General features: G+C 36.4%; 1 protein-coding gene and 1 long non-coding RNA gene across 4 annotated transcripts in view; one reads left to right on the forward strand and one right to left on the reverse strand.

The window, feature by feature from the left end:
• LOC139763877 (uncharacterized) overlaps positions 1 to 7,374 on the forward strand; it is a 38,225-nt gene extending 30,851 nt beyond the window's left edge. Inside the window, exon 3 of the long non-coding RNA XR_011716284.1 lies at positions 7,245 to 7,374. This is a non-coding gene — a long non-coding RNA (uncharacterized lncRNA). The remainder of the gene's footprint in view (positions 1 to 7,244) is intronic.
• Pgant1 (Polypeptide N-Acetylgalactosaminyltransferase 1) overlaps positions 3,551 to 24,612 on the reverse strand; it is a 162,957-nt gene continuing 141,895 nt past the window's right edge. For 2 of the 3 annotated variants that reach the window (XM_071690263.1, XM_071690262.1), the window contains 3 exons: positions 18,391 to 18,504; positions 14,745 to 14,888; positions 3,551 to 11,893 (listed from right to left, as the gene is read on the reverse strand). In XM_071690263.1, coding sequence (XP_071546364.1) covers positions 11,753 to 11,893; positions 14,745 to 14,888; positions 18,391 to 18,504 — 399 coding nt within the window. In that variant the 3' untranslated portion in view covers positions 3,551 to 11,752. The remainder of the gene's footprint in view (positions 11,894 to 14,744; positions 14,889 to 18,390; positions 18,505 to 24,612) is intronic. The other variant, XM_071690264.1, reaches the window with a different exon arrangement.

The following is a 24,612-nucleotide window of genomic DNA, read 5'->3' on the forward strand; positions in this document are numbered from 1 at the left end:
TAAGTGCTGACACCGACGATAGCTTCTTGACTTGCTGCCCACGTCTGAGTCATATGCATATTAGGGCTATATAATTATCATCATAGATGTCGTGGAATCTTAGAGGCCAGCTTTATGTCGTCGTATTTGGTGAAAGATTGTTATCGAAGATATGAAGGTGTGCTTGACTTAAATGAAGATTCAAATCATTATTGATTTGTAGGGAATTCTAGCCACGACATTGACACGACACACTGAAGCGTCATATTAGGAAAAAATGTATCAACAACCTCTTGGAATATTAATTGAACATATGTCCTCGATGATACAAGCTGTATAATTAGCACTGTGATACACCGAGGAGTAAATCTCCTCTCATTGGTTCATTTTGTGGGCCGATCAGGGAGCGACCAATGAACGAGCAGCGTCTGGGGTGTGTGGCTGGGCTGGTGGGTGGGCATCCGTGCCGGGTGGAGGAACAGCAATGTTGACCTTGTACGGCTCAACTGACGTCCCCAGTGGCACCTCAACAGCCTCGTTGTTCTGCCAGGTCTCTTTGCCTGCCTATATCATACACTTATCGTTCCTCACTGTTGGAATTCATATTACTTATACAAATCCTGTACTCTTCCCGCTTAGAGATAACTCCTCTCTCGTCTTTTTCGTCTTCCTATTACGACCCGCCATCCTTTACTTCGACGTAAAAACTTGCCTCTCACAACCACTTATTTTTTTTTGTACTTTGTTGTTCATGTGGTACGGATTCTGGCTTTGACCTTTAGCTGTTGAAATCCATTAAATCCAACATCCTACATATATACACCACTAATATGAGTCACTTTTGATAGCAGTTGATGCCGGAATTGTGAAAATTATTGCCGTCCTTTACGTACATTCGTCAGAAAAGCTGCAAATGCTACGTCTGTTTACTAGATATACATGATATTTAGATATACATGATATTTAGTATTGAATCCGTTATAAAAGCGCTTGATAAAAGAATGTATCTCCTTACTCCAGAGTTCGCGACAGACTAGATTTTTCAAAAGCTTTACTGGAAATGGATGTTTCCAAGGTTGTACATAGGATAAGTTTTTTTTTTCCCTTGTGTAAGGTGAGAGTTTCCTGTAATATGTAAGGAAGATTGATTAGTTCAGTTACTCTATATGCTAGGTTAGAGGCTCTCTACAAACTCATTGTGTGGTCAAGTAGAATGTGTGGTGGATGTTCTGTTATAGAACGTATATTGGAGTACAGTAGAAGGTACAAGGGGGAGAGGACCACAAAATATATGGATAAATGTAAAGAGAGAATTGGTTAGGGCTAGTGATGTCTCAGATGAAAATGCAAGAGGAATAATTTGGGAATAGGATGTAATCAAAGCATTTTGTGCATTGAAGGGGTATAAACTAGAGAGTGGCCTTAAGTGAGGGATCAACTGAATGCTTCAACGAGAAAAGTAAGAAATGCTTTTAGAAGTAAGGAAGTTCGTGTTTCCGTATTAGGGTCACTGTATGGGTCCCCAAATCGAATGGTTCTTTCTCTTCAGGAAAACCTCAGCAAAAATGATGCTGAAACTCTTACACGTAGCTGTATCACAGAAAATTCTTTTGCTTATATATGTAGCGATCAGCAAGATGAAGGGCAGTGAGAAGAAAATAAGTAGGAATGTTTATCTGGAATTGTCTTCTTCACATCGCCAAATGGATAAGGGTTTTATTGAAATCAATGATGTTGTAGTTACCCCTATTTTCCAACATGGTAAAGTTAGGTTTTCTGTAGGTATGTTGAGACTCGCATTTAAGAAAATGGGGAAATTGATTGCATGACTTAGTTATGTATTGTTTCTTTGTAGAAATATTTGCTCATTAGATGTTCTGGTCTGTGTATGAAATATGTAATACTTTGAATTAGTAACAACATATTCTATAACACGTAAAACATTTTTAAGGATTTTATGATAGGCCATAAGACTTGTTTCCATTATTGTTCTCTTGGGTTTTCATAGCCCAGACCTTTTATAGTTATAATTATCTGCAGATTCTATATTGCAGATTTCCTCACTTTTTTATTGAATATGAAAATTCGTTGCCATAAGTTTGAGTAATTGAATGTATTGGGTATAGTATATTGCTTTTGTGTTCTCTAAATTCATTGGCCTTAAACTGTATATAAATACACTGCTTGCTTCCAATATATCGAGTATATTTTGAAAGTAATATCAAGAGTAAATTTCTGGCATGCTAAAGAGGTAAAGCTTTGGAGGTGATGCTAATAATATTCAGTGAATCCAAAGACCCATTTGTCTCTAGCTGCTCTTGTCCCTTGATGCCAAATTTGGTCCTTCATGACCTCGCCTACATTAAAATGCATGGGATGGTTAGATGGGGTGTGATAACCGACAGATGGACATACCATTATCCCACCTTTAGTACTGCAAATCTTCTGAAAATACATCGTCTGAAGCAATCCAAAATTAAGGTTTTTGTGAAAATGGAATTTTCAAATTCTGAGCTAGGTAGTACTAATTAGAATATTGCAACTTCTAACACTCATGATCATATCTCCTGCAGTAACATGTCACTAGATATAACATACAGATAGAGTGACACATTCCATCATCATAATGAAACAAAGTAGTGTTTGCTTTTTCCATTTCCCTCACTCTAAACCCATTTCTGCCACATGGTGCATCAATATGAATACTTCGCTCGTATTCCCTGCGTGTTGTAGAAGGCGACTAAAAGGGAAGGGAGCGGGGTGCTGGAAATCCTCCCCTCTCTCTCTCTCTCTTTTTTTTTTTTTAATTTTCCAAAAGAAGGAACAGAGAAGGGGGCCAGGTGAGGATATTCCCTCAAAGGCCCAGTCCTCTGTTCTTAACGCTACCTCGCTAGTGCGGGAAATGGCGAATAGTATGAAAAATATGTTTGTATACGTTGAAATTTATAGGTATGTATATATGTGTGTGTGTGTGGGTGTGTATATGTATACATGTGTATGTGGGTGGGTTGGGCCATTCTTTCGTCTCTTTCCTTATGCTACCTCGCTAATGCGGGAGACAGTGACAATAGATTCCCAATATCTTGCATTCAGAAATTTATGGAGCCTTACATTCATTATTTCTTTGTACAGTTTTCACATCTTACTCATTATACTTGATCACCATTTCCTGCATGAACAAGGTAATGCCAGGGACAGAAGAGAGGGTGCAACCACTCATATATTCTCTAGCCTTCTTGTGTAATGCACTAAAACCACATTTCACCTATTCACAACTACGCCCCATGGTTTACCCCAGAAACTTCACATATCCTGGTTCAGCCTATTGACAGTCCTCCTGTGTATCACATGGTTCCAGTTCACTTTATGCTGTGCATGCAGTTCACCCTCCTCCATGTTTGTGCACCAATCACTTAAAATAATGATTACTCCATCCCTCCATTTCCAATTTGGTCTCCCTGGTCTTCTTGCTCCCTCCAGTTTTGACACACATATCCTTTGTCGACCTTTTTTCATTCATTCTCTCAATATAAAATGATAGCTGAATAAAAAGGCGAGATAAAAAGCAGCATTATGAAAAATAACCTTTAATCACATCATCATTCACTGCACTCAACATGGTGCAAAAATATGGGATAATCAGTTATCACAATTATATGGTCAGGATATCTGAGCACAAATTCCAGTTAATTTGATCTTATTATAGCCACTAATAGTTTCTCTGTTGCATTTATTCTGATGCAGACCATGCACAAATATTGACAATGTTTTCACTGCAAACTTAGATATGAAGCCTTTCTCATTTAACAAATGAAATGATACCATGAACTTGGTCCTAGACCTTTTCTATAAATAAATACTGAGACAGAATTAACTGTGAAGTATCACATTTTAAAGCTGTTATTGAGAAGCATAACAATCATAAGACATAACTGCAGCAGATTTATACTTCTTGACCTGGTACTATATTACATACACATCATCATATTTTAAATATCATCTTAAGAGAGACCTAGATATACATAAACTCAAAATCAAAGTTCTAATATCTTAAAGCCTGAGTCACATCCCAAGTCTAGCTTTGGAGCTGACGATCCTGTTGTATGGAATAAAATCATGTGACTATAGACTACTGCGGAGAAAAAATTGAGCTTTTAAGTACCATGAATACTGAAGTTAGTCTTCAATAAACTCTAGATTGATCATCTGAACTTACAAAAACTGATTAAAGTCACTTTCTTTAATTAATAACTAAGTGATTTATTTCTTTTTGGTGGGGAATTTTATTCATATGTTACTTGAGACCATAACAGGAATATCCAAAATGACAAAATGCAAACATGGTCCCAGGAACCGTTCTGCTCTTTAATAACCTCAACATCACCACATTTTAAATATGTATGCCAAAATGTGCATTTATGAAATATTGCTAATGCATTCTTTTTATACATGCATATACACATTTCATATATATTATATATATATATATATATATATATATATATATATATATATATATATTTACATTTTTTTATTCATTATACTTTGTCGCTGTCTCCCGTGTTTGTGAGGTAGCACAAGGAAACAGACGAAAGAATGGCCCAACCCACCCACATACACGTCCACACACGCACATTTACATACCTATACATCTCAACGTATACATATATATACACCCAAAGACATATACATATATACACATGTACATAATTCATACTATCTGCCCTTATTCATTCCTGTCGCGACCCCGCCACACATGAAATGAAAATCCCCTCACCCCGCATGTGCATGAGGTAGTGCTAGGAAAAGACAACAAAAGCAACATTCGTTCACACTCAGTCTCTAGCTGTCATGTATAATGCACCGAAACCACAGCTCCCTATCCACATCCAGGCCCCACAAAACTTTCCATGGTTTACCCCAGACGCTTCACATGCCCTGGTTCAATCCATATATATGGAAGAGGGGCAAGTATGAAGTCTGTTGTGGATGAGAAAGCTTGGGAAGTGAGTCGGTTGTTGTTCGCTGATGATACAGCGCTGGTGGCTGATTAATGTGAGAAACTGCAGAAGCTGGTGACTGAGTTTGGTAAAGTGTGTGAAAGAAGAAAGTTAAGAGTAAATGTGAATAAGAGCAAGGTAATTAGGTACAGTAGGGTTGAGGGTCAAGTCAATTGGGAGGTAAGTTTGAATGGAGAAAAACTGGAGGAAGTAAAGTGTTTTAGATATCTGGGAGTGGATCTGGCAGCGGATGGAACCATGGAAGCGGAAGTGGATCATAGGATGGGGGAGGGGGCGAAAATCCTGGGAGCCTTGAAGAATGTGTGGAAGTCGAGAACATTATCTTGGAAAGCAAAAATGGGTATGTTTGAAGGAATAGTGGTTCCAACAATGTTGTATGGTTGCGAGGCGTGGGCTATGGATAGAGTTGTGCGCAGGAGGGTGGATGTGCTGGAAATGAGATGTTTGAGGACAGTGTGTGGTGTGAGGTGGTTTGATCGAGTAAGTAACGTAAGGGTAAGAGAGATGTGTGGAAATAAAAGGAGCGTGCTTGAGAGAGCAGAAGAGGGTGTTTTGAAATGGTTTGGGCACATGGAGAGAATGAGTGAGGAAAGATTGACCAAGAGTATATATGTGTCGGAGGTGGAGGGAACGAGGAGAAGTGGGAGACCAAATTGGAGGTGGAAAGATGGAGTGAAAAAGATTTTGTGTGATCGGTGCCTGAACATGTAGGAGGGTGAAAGGAGGGCAAGGAATAGAGTGAATTGGATCGATGTGGTATACCGGGGTTGACGTGCTGTCAGTGGATTGAATCAGTGCATGTGAAGCGTCTGGAGTAAACCATGGAAAGCTGTGTAGGTATGTATATTTGCGTGTGTGGACATATGTATATACATGTGTATGGGGGTGGGTTGGGCCATTTCTTTCGTCTGTTTCCTTGCGCTACCTTGCAAACGCGGGAGACAGCGGCAAAAAAAAAAAAAAATATATATATATATATATATATATATATATATATATATATATATATATATATATATATATATATGGGGCCTTTGTTGTCTTTTCCTAGCGCTACCTTGCACACATGAGGGGGGAGGGAGATGTTATTCCATGTGTGGCAAGGTGGCGATGGGAATGAATAAAGGCAGACAGTGTGAATTGTGTGCATGTGTATATATGTAGGTGTCTCTGTGTGTATATATATGTGTACATTGAGATGTATGGGCATGTATATTTGCGTGTGTGGACATGTATGTACATACATGTGCATGGGGGTGGGTTGGGCCATTTCTTTCGTCTGTTTCCTTGTGTTACCTTGCAAACGCAGGAGACAGCGACAAAGCAAAATAAATAGAAATATAAATAATATATATATATATATATATATATATATATATATATATATATATATATATATATATATATATATAATGTTACAAGTAGCTAGTGTGCTGAAAACAAAGTGTACCGTTTTACTGTGTAAATTTAGTGAATTTAGGACACCAAATTGTTCGTTCCCTTATTCATTTAGTTGACCTTGAATGGTTAAATATTCCTTTCAAATCAGTCCTATATTTCATCAACCTTCTCATGGATGAGATTATATAAATACCAGAATGATCTATACCTCTACGGATTGCAGGCAACTCTTACTTTCTGTAATAAGGGCTTCTTAAAAGGTGCTTCCCTGCTTTCATTTCATACTAACTAAACATAATGTTACTAAATGACAGATAAATATGGCTGGCTAGTTGTTAAAACTCAGCTTACAGGATTTATAAAAGTAAACATTTAATCTTTTTCGCCTTAAATGTTGTAATAAACACATCTGAATTGAAAACTTCATGTCATGTCAGTTGTGAGCATTAAAGTATTTTTGTATTTGCTAAGTTACAGTTACACTGAACCTCAGGCAAAGTCTTTACTCACATATTTGCCATTCCATTCAGAAGACTATGGTGAGAAAGAGCTGAGGAGATTAAGAGTTACAGAAAGGTGACAAGGACTTTCACTCTTCTGTTGGGTATGGGAGATTTTCATTAATTTAGATAATGAGGAGAATGAAGAGGATGAATGCTTGAGAGTAATGCTTGGTAGTAATCAAACTGTGCTTATAAATAATGGTGTATGGTGGAATACTGAGTTCACATACAAAATTATGTTACATAATAAGTGATATGTTTCCTGAAGAAGAATTTGTGAAAATCAACATCAAATATGCAAGATCATAATAGAAATATATCATAAATATCTTTATTTCAGGAGGAGTAAGAATAGGTGCAGCTGTGGTAACTGTAAGGAATGAAGATAAAAAAAAAAAGTGGGGGACATATACTATACATTTTGGATGGAATGATTAAGATGTCATAAATATTATAACATCAGAAAGAGGTAGCCTAAAGGCACCCATAATACTGTCTTGGTGCTATTTCAGAACAAAAGTGCAAAACCTTATAAAAAGTTCAGTAGCAACTATATAATTTTATCAATGTATACAGTATGAAACTACTCAGCAACAAGTACAGTTTCTTAACATGAAACAGTAATATGTCTAAAGCCAACTATTATGTGCACAGAACACCCGTGATATTACAGTAGTCTCACTGATAATTGCTTTATTATGCTACTATAAAACTACAAAATTCAAAGACAGTCACAATATTTACAGCAATCCTGAAATTATAGACAGTCAAATTAAGGATATATTCAAGTGTCTGAGGTACACAATCCTGTCCTGTTGTTGAGCTAAAAAGGGCTTTTCAGAATTAATTATAAGTTTTTCTCTTAAAACTTAATTTAGAAATGAAAAAACCCATTGTAAATTAACAACTGAAAAAGAAAATATTGAACTTTGAGCAGGTCATTATTCTACAAAACGTTATATTGAACTTAGATGACCAGAGAGCATTTGAAAAACTGCTCCTGTTAGAGTAACTATCACTCATATGTGTAGTCTTATCAAATGCAATTATTAAATATCTTTCTATGATGCTTTAATAACAATGTATTTTCTGATTGATTTTTCTTAATCTAGAAAAATTTTCTGTGACTAGTAGCATCACTTAGGCTTCATAGCTTTACATTTATTACTATGTTATCTTCAGAGCTGTCAACAAGATGTATAATCTTATATAGATGGATGCAGCTAAGGATCCAGAAGGTTGCTATAATCCTCTTACTGAATTCTAGGCAATGCCCTTGTAAAGGGCAGACATAAGCAAAGCCACTTCAAAGCTCATGAGTTTTTGTGGTTTTAAGGAGGAAGAGATAGAGAGAGAATGAAAAGCATATTGTTTTTCTTTGAATATCTACCACACTTTTGCTTCACTGCTCAATAGAGAACTCTTTTCTTTCATTGATTGGATCTTACCAGCAACCCTTTAAGTTAATTTGAAGACTTCTGTGTTTGAAAGAATATTGTATTAATTCACTTGTGAATACATTCAGTTTAACATAGCATAGTCTGAAAATGGCTTAATCAACTTCTTTTATATTATTTTCACAATTGATGAAGTTTTAACCATCGGTTTGCATTATTCTGTTTTGATATAATGCACAAACACAGAAAATATAGACAAAAAATATTACACACACACATGGAAATATTAAAAATAGTATCCAAACTTATTCCTTGATTACAATCCAAAATAATTGCCTCTTGTCATACTAGTTTTTTGGTGTATCCTACTGCAGTGTGTGCTTTACCTGAACCAAAGCAGATCTAGTAACAGCATAAGTACGTACTCTTTAACATCTCAAATCTGGCATTCCAAAATCTGGCACTTGTTAGGGTATTGGTTTTCAGTGAAACCTCCATTATTTTAACTAACCATTGTCTATATTGATGAAAAGCTAATCAAAGATCTAATTACATGAAGCAAGTTGCACTGCAAAACCTGTCAAAGAGGTCATAAAAGCCATATATATGCCTTGGTATTAAAACATTGACCCCTTCACCAAGCCTAAGCACTTTGCCTAGTGCTCCTAAGCCTGAGTTTTGATGATCCTTCAAGCACATTAGTACTAATCCCTATGATGGATGAAATGTGGGGTATGCCTTTTTCCTCTCCTGAAGCATCACCTTCATTACAGCAAGATGACATCTTCAGTTGGGCTAGATGCTACCTGTAGCACTTGAAGTAGGTGATCACCTGTCATTACCTTCATCTAAATATACATTTTGGGATTGAAAACATTTATTCATTCAGTGTGCAATCACGTCCACTTGGCATACCACTTGACCCAAAATCTGGAAAATTCCTAAATCCAGTAAATGCTCAGCACCAAGATTGCCAGATCTGAGATGTTACAGTGCATCCTAAGGTATCAGCAACATATATATTACTGTAAATATGGGTCTTGATCATCCTCTCCTAGTGTCTATAAAATTGCTCAGCTTCAGGAAAATTACACGTTTATTTTATTAGTTGGATCACTATTAATATAATTATATATGGGACTCCTGCAGCTTCAAGGACGTGCTATGGTTATAAGCTGGGAAACAATGGATTCCTGTGTAGAGAGAAGCCCCTCGATAAAACTGTACTCCCTTTCATCAACAGCGTTACTGAAGGTAACATTTCACTAGCGGTGTATTGCAAATAGGCAGTCTCCAGTAACACCTATACACATGCACAAACACACACACATATATATTTTATTATTCTTTTTATTATGCTTGATCGCAATTTCCTGCGTCAGCGAGATAATGCCAGGAAACAGATGAAGAATGGCCCCTCCACTTATATAAAAATATAAATACATAAATGCCCACACACACACATATACATATCAACATATGCATATGTATACATACACAGACATATACACATGTACATATTCATATTTGCTTGCCTTCATCCATTCCTGGCCCCACAGGAAACAGCATCGCTACCCCTGCTTCAGCGAGGTAGCGCCAGGAAAACAGACCAAAAAAAAAAAAAAAAAAATAAGGCCACATTCGTTCACACTCAGTCTCTAGCTGTCATATGTAATGCACCGAACCACAGCTCCTTGGGGATAGGGGAGAAAGTATACTTCCCATGTATTCCCTGCATGTTGTAGAAGGCAACTAAAAGGGGAGGGAGCTGGGGGCTGGAAATCCTCCCCTCCCATTTTTAATTTTCCAACAGAAGGAACAGAGAAGGGGCCCAAGTGAGGATATTCCCTCTAAGGCTCAGTCCTCTGTTCTTTATGCTACCTTGTTGATGTGGGAAATGTCATTTCATGCGTGGCAACGGGAATGAATAAAGGCAGCAAGTATGAATTATATACACGTGTATATATGTATATGTCTGTGCATGTATATATATATGTTTACGTTAAAATGTATAGGTATGTATATGTGCGTGTGTGAACATGTGTATGTGGGTGGGTTGGGCCATTTTCAACTGTTTCCTTGTGCTACCTTGCTGACGCGGGAGACAGCGACAAAGTATAATAAATAAATAAATAAATAAATAATATATTCTTCTGTCTAGCAACCACAAACACACAATACCTTCACAATGAAACAAAGATCCTTGTAATACAGTCCTACCTTAACATGCTCAGCACTCAATTCTAAGCAACAGCACTTGAAATCTCCCACCCAAAACTACTATATAACTAACCACCAAACACCTAGTAGAAGTAAAAAAGCTAATCCCTGCTTCACAATAAAGTAACCTTGACTCACAGATCAACTAACCTCAACAAATATAAATGATAAATCACATGCTTCCAGCTTCTTGAGTGCTGCAGGAGCCTCGTAAGGATAGAAAGGATTCCTAGGGCACAAAGTAAGTGCATATATATATATCTTTCATACTATTTGCCATTTCCCGCGTTAGCAAGGTAGCGTTAAGAATATATATATATATATATATATATATATATATATATATATATATATATATATATATATATATATATCAAACCCTTAAATCCTTTACTGTATCATACACATAGATATACATATACATATATTTCTTTAAAAAAGAAATGGTCAGATGTAGAGCAAAATAAATACTACCATTGATAAAACAACACAAAATAGGTGTTATTCAGATATATCCACATAGTTTTATACTCATACTTACTAGGTAACATAAGACAGCACAAAATACAAAGAAATTTAACATTTATATATGTTTTATAAACAGCTCAGGAAATAATGCTTTCAGAACTTAAATTATCAAGAAATTCATTTAGTTCATAAGTTTCTTTAACATGTTGCACAATTGGAAATTTATCAATATTCTATAAGTACAATTTATGATAAACTGTGTTTCACGCACAATCTCAGTGATTAAAATATTAATCCTTAAGTTTCTGTAATGAAGTATGTACTGTACATTCTGTATGTATTTTCAGTGAATAGATGTTATAAAGAAAATTTTTAGGTTCATGTAGTTCCCAACACTAAGTATTTACCAGGCACAAAAATTATTAAAACACCATAGCCATTCCACTCTTATGAATGGGATATCAAGACAAACATTTTCAGATTGCCAGCCTGCATCTATAAAATGTGTGGGTAAAGCCACATCACCAAAACAGGAACTCGTGATGTATAACCCTTTAACAATTCACTAAATCAAGATACAACTAGCTGCCTTATTGGAGTTACTCGTAAATTGTACCAAATGATGTGATTTTCAGGATTCACTTATTTCTGCAAGAATATACTCTTCATGAAATCATGCTTATATTCAATGCATCGGAACTGCTAGAAGCAAATTTCATGCAGATGTAATTATTATATTCATGATGAAAAAATTAGCTTAAGTTCAGTAAGATAAAACATAGTGGTCAAACCACCATTGTTGAGTCCGAGAATTGGCACAATCTGTTACAAACACATCATCCATGGACTGCTTGTCACCTCTGTCAAGGCATTTATTTGTGGCTTTGTGGACAACATGACCAGTCTGAAAACAATATTTAGCTTCATCAGTAGATTGAAAAGGATGCAAGTGAAATTAATAAATATCAAAACATTTATATACAGATGCTCCTAGACGTACGATAGGGTTATGTTCCGATAAAGTCATCATAAGTTGAAAATATTGTAGGTCGAAAATACGTTCAATACATTTAATACTGTACATCTAACCTACTGAACATCATAGCTTAGCCTAGTACACCTTAAACATTCATCTAACACGAAGCCTATTCTATAATAAAGTGTTGAATATCACACCATCATAAAGTTGAAAAATCATACGTCAAACCATCATAAATCCAGGAGCATCTGTACACATTTTTCTCAAAACCAACTTAAAACATTCTATCAAAGATGTTGTTATTAACTGTATTTAAAAACTTTATGAGCACTGTATTCCAATCATGAAATCTATGTAAATATTTCATATTCCATCAACTGGGTTATGCCTGACTGGCAGTGTTTTTAGAGAATTAGTCTGCTAAGACGAACTTGCCTATTACTTAATCAAAATCAGATATTCTTATAGGCTAGATGAACAGGATATTGACTCAGTTACAATCATGGGTGTGCACCTTTGAACAAAAGCCTTTTCACTGTGGGTATGGGCTCCTCCCACGTGTTAGTGGCCTGTTCTTTTCCCTCAAAGTAATGTATGATATGTTTCCTTTTCCTACCAGGCATTTTAACTTTACAGCTTAAATTCACTCTTAAGGCTGCATTTTGTCAAGTTGCACTTCTCTGACTCAGGTAGCTGTCTTTCTCTCTGCCTCATCCATACATAGACTACTGGCATTCAGCCCACAATTATGCAATCTTTTCTTGTCATACGTAACACCTGACAAGACTTAAATCACACAGCTCATTCTTCGTAACTCCAGATTTTCCTGTGGTAAGCACTATGTGCTAGCCCTGCCTTTTGATAAAGTGACAAGGGCAGTAGATAGAAATAGTAGGTTGAAACACTTATGTACAAGTAGTAGGGAGGAGCTTTAAGTAGTAGTAGCTGGTAGGAGCCTCTGGAAACAGTGCTAGAGTTACCCTCTGCCAGTGGCCTGTTAAGGGAGAGACTCTAAAGGCTGAGAAGCGGCACTAAAGTTCACTAGTTAAGGAGAATATTGCCATGGCCACTTCATTGAGGGAGTTCCATTTGGAACAGGCATCAGAGATACAGATAGATGACATAGGTAAGGAAGGATCAAAGCTAGCTCAGAGGCACACTCCTTAAAGGATTCCAGGAGGCTTGCCATTTGGACCAAATTATAAAGACTATTCCATCTCCCAGTTACGTGATATGGATGAAATGAACACAATCTTTCACTTCTACACACATTCTCAACTTCTGTCAAGTGTGCTACAGTGAACTAAGTAAGCAACACTTGCAGTCCTTCTTAATGAGTTAATTAGCACATTAATTTCATTCATCACCTTAAACTTAAAGTTTACATCAGACTTAATAAACAAAATGCCTTCATTGCATATCAAAAAATTTTCTCAGGTGTCTTCCTTTTGTAATTTGCCTCTTCTCCTTGTACCTTTAGCAATACTACCTTGTACCTATAATACTTCTACTTATTTAAGACTATTCACTATTTTTTTTTATCATTATTTTGCTTTGTCGCTGTCTCCTGCGTTAGCAAGGTAGCGCAAGGAAACAGACAAAAGAATGGCCCAACGCACCCACATACACATGTATATACATACACGTCCACACATGCAAATATACATACCTATACATCTCAACATATATATACACACACAGACATACATATATACACATGTACATAATTCATACTGTCTGCCTTTATTCATTCCCATCGCCACCTCGCCACACATGAAATAAAAAACCCTTCCCTCTCGTGTGCAAGGTAGCGCTAGGAAAAGACAACAAAGGCCACATTCATTCACACTCAGTATTCACTAATACTACATGAATTTTCAGACAAGCATTTCTTACATTATGAACTCATTAGCATTCAACAACCTTCCATCTAAACCAGTGAGTTCGAATTTTTTTGCAGTCCACAATCATTTAACTTTACTAAATGCCTTTTCTAAACCCTTACACGCTCCTTAACATTTCTATACGGCTTTCTCCACTGCCTGGTATTCTTTCTATTCTCCTTTAATGTCTTTGGGGGAAAGATCTCCACTTACTATTTGGATATAATCCTGTTTCTTCTCTATGTCTCATTTACAATGGTGTGGACTGTTATATTCTCTCCTTTTAGAGTTCACTGAATCATGGGGCATGGCTACACATAGTTTGTAACTACACATTTTTGTCTATACTTTTATTATTATTAGTGTCAATGTTAATATTATCATCATCATCATCATTGTTATTATTATTATAACTTTCATTATCAATATTTATGCACAGATTTTTCTGTTAAACATTTATATACCTTTGTACTTTTACCACTCTTATCTACTGATCACTTACTATCACAAACAGCTACAGAGGGACCCAATAGTCTATTATTGTTTGAATTCCTTTGTATTACATTGCTTGAGCTTGTAAGTATCCATCTCTCAAATGCACACCTTATTTCTCATTTATGCAAAATGTTTTCCTCAACTGAAAAAAATTTCAATGCTTCATGCTTGATTTATTTAACTGTATATTTCACATTAACCTTTCCCAAAAATAGCCATATTCCTTTCATAGCAAGTAAATAGAGGCTATGCCTACTTCTTTGATAATTTTCAAATTAAAATCCAGGAAGATTTAATTGTAGTTCAAACAGCTGAATATACAAACAAAGTTGACTGGATGAATGAGATACGAATTATGTTACTGTATTACTTTCATATCTTTGTAATGTGGTACTCACCTGTGTTAGTAACCACTCCTGGTTTCCACGTTGGCCATGGCAGCGAGTCATTCGAACTTTCTCAGTTGATCGTATAAAGAAGGTTGGCACTTCAGCACATACTTCCTCTCGACGAAGTTCTCCAGTTTTGGACAAAGACATGAACTACAAGAGTATTTTTATATTAGTTGTTTAGTAAAAAATATGTGTTTGACAAATCCTGACTTTTTTTTAATTATGTCTTGGTGAAAATGCTGTTTTATTTGATTTCCTCCAACTACTGATAAAAAGATAGCTTGCACAGTTCTCAATGATTCAGCAACATTTTAGGGAAGAAAACAGGTAGCCAGTAGCACTAGTGGAATTCATGAACACACCATGATGATTTAAACTACAACTAATTACATTAAACATGAATCACTATGCATTTTCTACAGTATTCCATGTAATATGATATTCTCTCCTGCTGTGGTGAGCTAAGGTACATCAAGACAAAGAAAGTAACATCATGTACTCAAAAACTAATTCTGCTTGCAGAACTGTATTCAAAAAAGCTGCATGAAAGACACTTGATCAATGAAAATTACAACAAATACACAAGAATATATTCATATATGTATCTCTCAACAATGAAGCACTTACAAATATAAATGGCCAGTATCAGAGACGGATCATTTTTACCAGTCAGACCAAAACTGATCACTCATAATAACACTACTGTCAATATGTCATTAAAGAACCCCATATTTCCAATCATCCCACTGACTGCTGATGTGCTTTATACGTATACACGATGTGGGACACCTCCATATGTTGACTGCAAATGTGCAGCATATGATCTAAGGCATCTGAAAATCTTGGGGTGTGGTGAACAGCAGAGTAGTGAGTCACGAAGTAACTACTGTTAATTCAGACAACATTTCCACACTGCCCATATTTTTTCAACTCGGATAAAGCACATCATTTTTGCACTTCCCAGGCAGCAAAGAAATTATTTATGTAATGTATATAGATTTCAATGATGTATATAAGATATAAATAATAGAGCACATATTACTGGGAATGATTACATAGTGAAATGTGTACATATTATGCCATTAGGGGCTTGCATTGCATGCCTGGTAATGTAAGAAGGTGTTACTCTATATATATATATATATATATATATATATATATATATATATATATATATATTATAAATACTTAGAAAAGCAAATGGATTTGTATGTAGCATTTATGGATCTGGAGAAGGCATATGATAGAGCTGATAGAGATGCTCTGTGGAAGGTATTAAGAATATATGGTGTGGGAGGCAAGTTGTTAGAAGCAGTGAAAAGTTTTTATCGAGGATGTAAGGCATGTGTACGTGTAGGAAGAGAGGAAAGTGATTGGTTCTCAGTGAATGTAGGTTTGCGGCAGGGGTGTGTGATGTCTCCATGGTTGTTTAATTTGTTTATGGATGGGGTTGTTAGGGAGGTAAATGCAAGAGTTTTGGAAAGAGGGGCAAGTATGAAGTCTGTTGGGGATGAGAGAGCTTGGGAAGTGAGTCAGTTGTTGTTCGCTGATGATACAGCGCTGGTGGCTGATTCATGTGAGAAACTGCAGAAGCTGGTGACTGAGTTTGGTAAAGTGTGTGAAAGAAGAAAGTTAAGAATAAATGTGAATAAGAGCAAGGTTATCAGGTACAGTAGGGTTGAGGGTCAAGTCAATTGGGAGGTAAGTTTGAATGGAGAAAAACTGGAGGAAGTAAAGTGTTTTAGATATCTGGGAGTGGATCTGGCAGCGGATGGAACCATGGAAGCGGAAGTGGATCATAGGATGGGGGATGGGGCGAAAATTCTGGGAGCCTTGAAGAATGTGTGGAAGTCGAGAACATTATCTCGGAAAGCAAAAATGGGTATGTTTGAAGGAATAGTGGTTCCAACAATGTTGTATGGTTGCGAGGCGTGGGCTATGGATAGAGTTGTGCGCAGGAGGATGGATGTGCTGGAAATGAGATGTTTGAGGACAATGTGTGGTGTGAGGTGGTTTGATCGAGTAGGTAATGTAAGGGTAAGAGAGATGTGTGGAAATAAAAAGAGCGTGGTTGAGAGAGCAGAAGAGGGTGTTTTGAAATGGTTTGGGTACATGGAGAGAATGAGTGAGGAAAGATTGACCAAGAGGATATATGTGTCGGAGGTGGAGGGAACGAGGAGAAGTGGGAGACCAAATTGGAGGTGGAAAGATGGAGTGAAAAAGATTTTGTGTGATCGGGGCCTGAACATGCAGGAGGGTGAAAGGAGGGCAAGGAATAGAGTGAATTAGATCGATGTGGTATACCGGGGTTGACGTGCTGTCAGTGGATTGAATCAGGGCATGCGAAGCGTCTGGGGTAAACCATGGAAAGCTGTGTAGGTATGTATATTTGCGTGTGTGGACGTATGTATATACATGTGTATGGGGGTGGGTTGGGCCATTTCTTTCGTCTGTTTCCTTGCGCTACCTCGCAAACGCGGGAGACAGCGACAAAGCAAAAAAAATATATATATATATATATATATATATATATATATATGGTTGCGAGGCATGGGCTATAGATAGAGTTGTACAGAGGAGGGTGGATGTGCTGGAAATGAGATGTTTGAGGACAATATGTGGTGTGAGGTGGTTTGATCGAGTAAGTAATGAAAGGGAAAGAGAGATGTGTAGTAATAAAAAGAGTGTGGTTGAGAGAGCAGAAGAGGGTGTTTTGAAATGGTTTGGTCACATGGAGAGAATGAGTGAGGAAAGATTGACAAAGAGGATATATGTGTCAAAGGTGGAGGGAACGAGGAGAAGTGGGAGACCAAATTGGAGGTGGAAAGATGGAGTGAAAAAGATTTTGAGCAATCATGGCCTGAACATGCAGGAGGGTGAAAGGCGTGCAAGGAATAGAGTGAATTGGAACGATGTGGTATACTGGGGTCGATGTGCTGTCAATGGATTGAACCAGGGCATGTGAAGCATCTGGGGTAAACCATGGAAAGTTTTGTGGGGCCTGGATGTGGAAAGGGAGCTGTGGTTTTGGTGCATTATACATGACAGCTAGAGACTGAGTGTGAATGAATGTGGCCTTTGTTGTCTTTTCCTAGCGCTACCTTGCGCACATTTGGGGGGAGGGGGTTGTCATTTCATGTGTGGTGGGGTGGTGACGGGAATGAATAAGGGCAGACAGTATAAATTATGTACATGTGTATATATGTATATGTCTGAGTGTGTGTGTATATATATATATATATATATATATATATATATATAGTAGCACCCTACTTACATGCATGGTGAGATTATCAAATAGATAAATGTTCAGGCTGCAACATTACCAGGCACGCAATGCATCCCCCAAATGGCATAATATATACACATTTCACTATGCAATCATTCCTAGCAATATGTGCTCCATTATCTATATATCATATACATTTATAGATTATATATATTTCCAGAATATAAAATTTGGAAAGTGAAAATTTTGAAAGATTTTAAAAATTTCCTGAAAACTGATGCACTGTTGGCATACTAAACATCTAAAGTATCACTTGTTGGAAGAAAAATTCACTTTAAAAAAATTCCTCAAAATATGGCTGTATATTTCTTGTACTACATTCTCAAAATTCATAAATATTAACATACAAAACATATCCTTTACCTGACTAGATGCCATGAATGTGTGGCAGTTGTAGAGGCCCATGTCATACGGACTCTTCTCATTCCTTTGTAGATTATCAAAACAAATGTCTGGTTTTGTTGCATTGTTACGAAGCTACAAGAGAAAGACAAGGAAATATGTGAAGGTTCAAAGTTACCATAAAGTGATTCCCATGAAGTTCATAGTTTTGTTAGAGAGCAGAAGGAAGAAAAACATAGTTAAAAGAATGAGAGTTACCCATAGGTGCTAAACTGAAATTAACATGCATAATGAGAATAATGTCACTTGTCACTCGTACTAATAATATTTATTTTGGCGATTTTCAGTTGTTTAGTTACTCATTTTCTGTTTATGGTGTGAGTAGAAGTATTAGTTTTACACATTTTATCAATCTATCTACAGTATGTTTTACATTCTATTCCTTAAATACTAAAGGATTTCCTTTGCAGATCTTCTTTAAGAAAATAGTACACTTGCATTTCAAGCTCCTTCATATGAACAACCATTTTCTCATAATCCATTACTTTAACCAAATCATTCTGTTAACCTACACTCCCATCCCCCATTCACATACTATCTGCAATCTTTGTCATGTTCAGTTCCCATACTCCCTTACCACCTCAGCACTTGCATCTTTCATTTTATTATCAATAACTCTTCATAAAAATATATTTTTAATAATGTGATTTACCCAATTTATCCACTTCTAACCTGTAATCCCTTCTTTATGAAAGTCATTACCACCACTAACAATGATAACTAATCTAGTTTTACCACAATATAAGCAGGATGCAGAGACTTGATCAGACAAAATGTGAAAAGACATTGCCAGATGAAACAAGGAAGCGCCATGTAGAAGAGGGAAGATGAAGAGTGGGTATTCAAACAGCAAACATCTATTTGCTATTCAAGCCATGGGAGACAATGACAATGAAGTTACAGAACATTAGAGGTTTAGAAGAGAAAGGCTTGAAAAATGAAGGTAAGTGTTTCAGGCAGACTGATTTTGGAACAATGAAGGTAACACAAACTGAGAAATATGACATGGCATTAAGACTAAAAATAACTGAGAGATGCTGGGGGAGGGAGGAAAAGTGATATGTAAGTATATGCCTTTATGAATTATGCATGAGCCTGTACAAAAGTTAACCACTGGATGCATGCAAGAACTGTATATCTAAGTGAAGGATACATATTAAAAAATTATTGGTAGAGGTTAAGTGTATAGCAGCGTGGTAGATGAAATATTCACAATACTAACTCTTATGAAGTAAGTTCTTAAAAGTTACTGACTAACAAACATCTGACCAACAAACACATGTACTTATGAGTATCTGGCCTATGTACACACATACAAGCTTCAAAATATATTATTTAATTCTTAGTTTGACATACAGAAAATTGCCCCTACATAGGAACTATGGATCTACTTAAATGTCCATTTTTTCTTATCAAGTATTGGTTTATATATATCTGTTTTGTTAACTACGTTCATTTCAAAATACCAATTCATTACATTATTACAGGCAGGTAAATGTATTTACTTTAATTTTATGCAAATTATGATAATTTCTTTATATTTTCCAACTTAAGGAAAAGGGTCCACTAACAAAACTTGTTCTTAATATTACATAAATTTATACAAAACCTGATGTATATCTTCTTCCTTGCCATACATCATATAATACTGATGGGCAAATATTGGCTGATATTGGTTGTAATGTGAATGGAAGAGGTGAGGCATCAAGGGTGATATCCCTGCTTGCATAATTTCTGTAATTATCTGCCTCAGTACATAAAGTATTTACATTTATATACTCTCTTTGGACCTTTAGGTGCTTTATGAAGGTATTATATTACAGTACAGTTCACTAATATTGTAAAAGTATGCTCTGCATGTGAAAGTTTTATGCTTGCAACAGAGAACCAGGTATTGCTAAGACATAATTAGGCTAAAATCAAACCCTCGATTTAATTAGTGGCAATGCCATTTAATTGATTGTTTATTTTTAATCCTGCAATTATAGTCTTGAAACAATTTGAAGATGATGATTTTTTTTTTACACCAAATATTAAGTCACAAGGTCCGCTTCAGCATATACATGCAAATTTATGTAAGACATGGTATTATGAATGGCATTTTTAATACACTACAGTTGGAGAAATGAGAGGGTTAAAATATATGGAGGGAGTTAATCTATAAAAATTGCTAAAATAGATCCAAGTAATGTGATTAGGAAGACGAAAAAGAAGGGAGCTTCATGATACAGAAGGAAAGGGAGTAGTTAGGGTGAAAAAACTCAACTGAAGAATCCTAAATGTTCATTAATTATAATGTATGGGAGTCCTTCAGAATGTAAACAAAATTTAAATAGCAAGTAATGTAATGTGAATGTATAAAGTAACTAAGATTGCAATGGCGTCTCTAACTGGTTTGAAATCAGTAAACTGAGTAAATGGCTTTTTTTTGATAATGTAATCTTCTATTAACTTTCTTATTGCATTATAGTAGTTCTCTCATTGGAAATTTCCCTTTATCAATATATGTGGATTCACACAATCCAAAGTCTCTTACTAGAAGTCTTAATGCTATTATTATAATAAAGTGATCAAGTTACACTTTTCTTCCTCAATAAAATATTGTAATTGTTATTCTCACACTGATATCAAGCTGGTTGTGACATGCAGAATCTTCTGTTATTACTCAAGAAATGCATTTAAGTGAAAAAATACCTCAAGGCAGCATCTAAAATACTGAGAATAATCCTACTTTTTTATATATTGTATGAAAAATAATTTGCTTTCATCATGTACAATACATAGCAAGGGTAAAAGACCTCTTAATGACAAGTGTTTTATAATGATGGTTAACTAGTCAGCACATTGGAAAAAAACAAAATACATAAAACTGAGGAGTGAGAAATAAGTCACTGTAGCTTAATAAGCATGAGAAAGTTTTGGTTACAGAGGATGACTTCACAAGGAATGTACCCAAAGAGATAAAGATATCAATAGGAGAGAAATAAATCTTATAGAAAACATCCTTTCCATAATACTTTTTCTTTTAAGTATTAATGATTCCACAGTCAGGCAAGACAAACCAGCCTTATCATCTAACTGTCTCATATCTGTATAAAATTTCTTTTATCAGATGACTTCCATCAAAGACACATTGTAAGTACTATTAATTTTTCAGATGTCATATTTGTTACAAACTGAAGTATAATTCTTTGCAAGAGTTTAAAAAATATTTAATCAATTTAATAATAAGACCCTATGACTCCTTTTACAGGGCTCCTGCTGCTTCAAGGCTGTATTGCAATCAGTAGCATGGAAATGATGGACTGTTTTGGTGTGAGAAGTTCCTCAACAAGATTGCATTTCTTTTCCTCCACTGATAATGATACAACCGTGTGAAGGTGACTTTCCACTTCCTGACATGGGAGACAGCGACTAAGTGTAAAAATGAAAAAAAAAATATATATATTGTGTATTATACTTTGTCATTGTCTCCCGCGTTAGTAATGCAGTGCAAGGAAACAGACGAAAGAATAGACCAACCCACCCACATACACGCACATATACATACCTATACATTTCAACGTATATATACATATACATACACAGACACACACACATATATATATATATTTTTTTTTTTCTATCTTATACTTTGTCGCTGTCTCCCAAGTTAGCGAGGTAGCACAAGGAAACAGATGAAAGAAAGGCCCAACCCACCTATATACACATGTGTATACATACATGTCCACACATGCACATATACATACCTATACATCTCAATGTATACATATATATACACACAGACATATACATACATACACATGTGCATAATTCATACTGTCTGCCCTTATTCATTCCCGTTGCCACCCTGCCACACATGATATGAAAACCCCCTCCCCCTGCATGTGTGAGAGGTAGCGCTAGGAAAAGACAACAAAGGCCACATTCGTTCACACTCAGTCTCTAGCTGTCATGTATAATGCACCAAAACCACAGCTCCCTTTCCAAATCCAGGCCCCACAAAACTTTCCATGGTTTACCCCAGACACTTCACATGCCCTGGTTCAATCCATAGACAAAACGTCGACCCTGTTATACCACATCATTCCAATTCACTATATTCCTTGCACGCCTTTCACCCTTCTGCATGTTCAGGCCCTGATTGCTCAAAATCTTTTTCACTCCATCCTTCCACCTCCAATTTGGTCTCCCACTTCTCCTCGTTCCCTCATATTCCCGGCGCTGCCCTGTTGAAGCAGGGGATAGAAATGTTGTTTTCCTGTGGGGCGACAGAAATGGGTGAAGGCAAGCAAGTATGAATATGTACATGTGTATGTAATGTCTGTGTATGTGTATGTATATGTTGATATGTGTATGCATGTATATGTGGGCGTTTAGGTATATATATGTGTATATGAGTGGATGGGACATTCTTTGTCTGTTTCCTGGCGCTACCTCACTGACATGGGAAACCGATTATGTATAATAAATATATATATATATATATATATATATATATATATATGGAGAGAATGAGTGAGGAAAGATTGACCAAGAGGATATATGTATCGGAGGTGGAGGGAACGAGAAGTGGGAGACCAAATTGGAGGTGGAAAGATGGAGTGAAAAAGATTTTGTGTGATCGGGGCCTGAACATGCAGGAGGGTGAAAAGAAGGCAAGGATTAGAGTGAATTGGATCGATGTGGTATACCGGGGTTGACGTGCTGTCAGTGGATTGAATCAGGGCATGTGAAGCGTCTGGGGTAAACCATGGAAAGCTGTGTAGGTATGTATATTTGCATGTGTGGACGTATGTATATACATGTGTATGGGGGTGGGTTGGGCCATTTCTTTCGTCTGTTTCCTTGCGCTACCTCGCAAACGCGGGAGACAGCGACAAAAAAAAAAAAAATATAATATATATATATATATTCTTTCTTTTCTTTTAAACTATTCGCCATTTCCCGCATTAGCATTAAGAACAGAGGACTAGGCCTTTGTGGAATATCCTCACCTGGCCCCCTCAGTTCCTTCTTTTGGAAAATTTAAAAAAAAAAACGAGAGGGGAGGATTTCCAGCCTCCCGCTCCCTCCCCTTTTAGTCGCCTTCTACGACACGCAGGGAATACGTGGGAAGTATTCTTAATCCCCTATCCCCAGGGATAATATATATATATATATATATATATATATATATATATATATATATATATATATATATATATATATATATCTTTCTTTCATACTATTCGCCATTTCCCGCATTAGCGAGGTAGCGTTAAGAACAGAGGACTGGGCCTTAGAGGGAATATTCTCACCTGACCCCCTTCTCTGTTCCTTCTTTTGGAAAATTAAAAAAAAAACGAGAGGGGAGGATTTCCAGCCACCCGCTCCCTCCCCTTTTAGTCGCCTTCTACGACACGCAGGGAATACGTGGGAAGTATTCTTTCTCCCCTATCCCCAGGATAATATATATATATATATATATATATATATATATATATATATATATATATATATATATATATATATATATATATATATATTCATGAAGGCAGGCAAGTATGAATATGTACATTTGTATGTATGGGTGTTTATGTGTATATGAGTAGATGGGCCATTCTTCATATGTATCCTGGCACTACCTCTCTGACTTGGGAAACGGTGATCTAGTATAGTATATAATAAAATAATATATTTTCATAGTTGATCACCATTTCCAGTCAGTGAGATAGCACCAGGAACAGACAAAGAAAGGGCACATTTGCTCGCATCCATTCTCTAGCTGTAATATGTAATGCATTGAAACCATGCCTCCCTATCCACAACCAGGCCCCACAGACCTTTCCATGATTTACCCCAGATGCTCCACATATTTCAGTTCAGTATCTTGACAGCGCATCGACCCTGTATACAAAATTGTTCAAATTCACTCTATCCCATGCACTCCTTTCACTCTCAAGCATGTTCAGGCCTCCATTGCTTAAAACCATTTCCAATTTGGTCTCTGGTCTCCCCATTCTTGTCTCCTCCACTTCTGAGACATATATCCTCTTTTTTAACCTTTTCTCACTCATTCCATCCATATGTGATTCTATCCATATGTCTCAGAGCTGCAAATAATTTTGCAGAGCAAGTGATATAAAAATTATTGATCAAGATTTCCTTATGGATGAAGATAAGATGCAAGACTTGACATTC

Source organism: Panulirus ornatus, chromosome 48 (genome assembly GCF_036320965.1).
Source record: "Panulirus ornatus isolate Po-2019 chromosome 48, ASM3632096v1, whole genome shotgun sequence".
Taxonomy (NCBI): domain Eukaryota; kingdom Metazoa; phylum Arthropoda; class Malacostraca; order Decapoda; family Palinuridae; genus Panulirus; species Panulirus ornatus.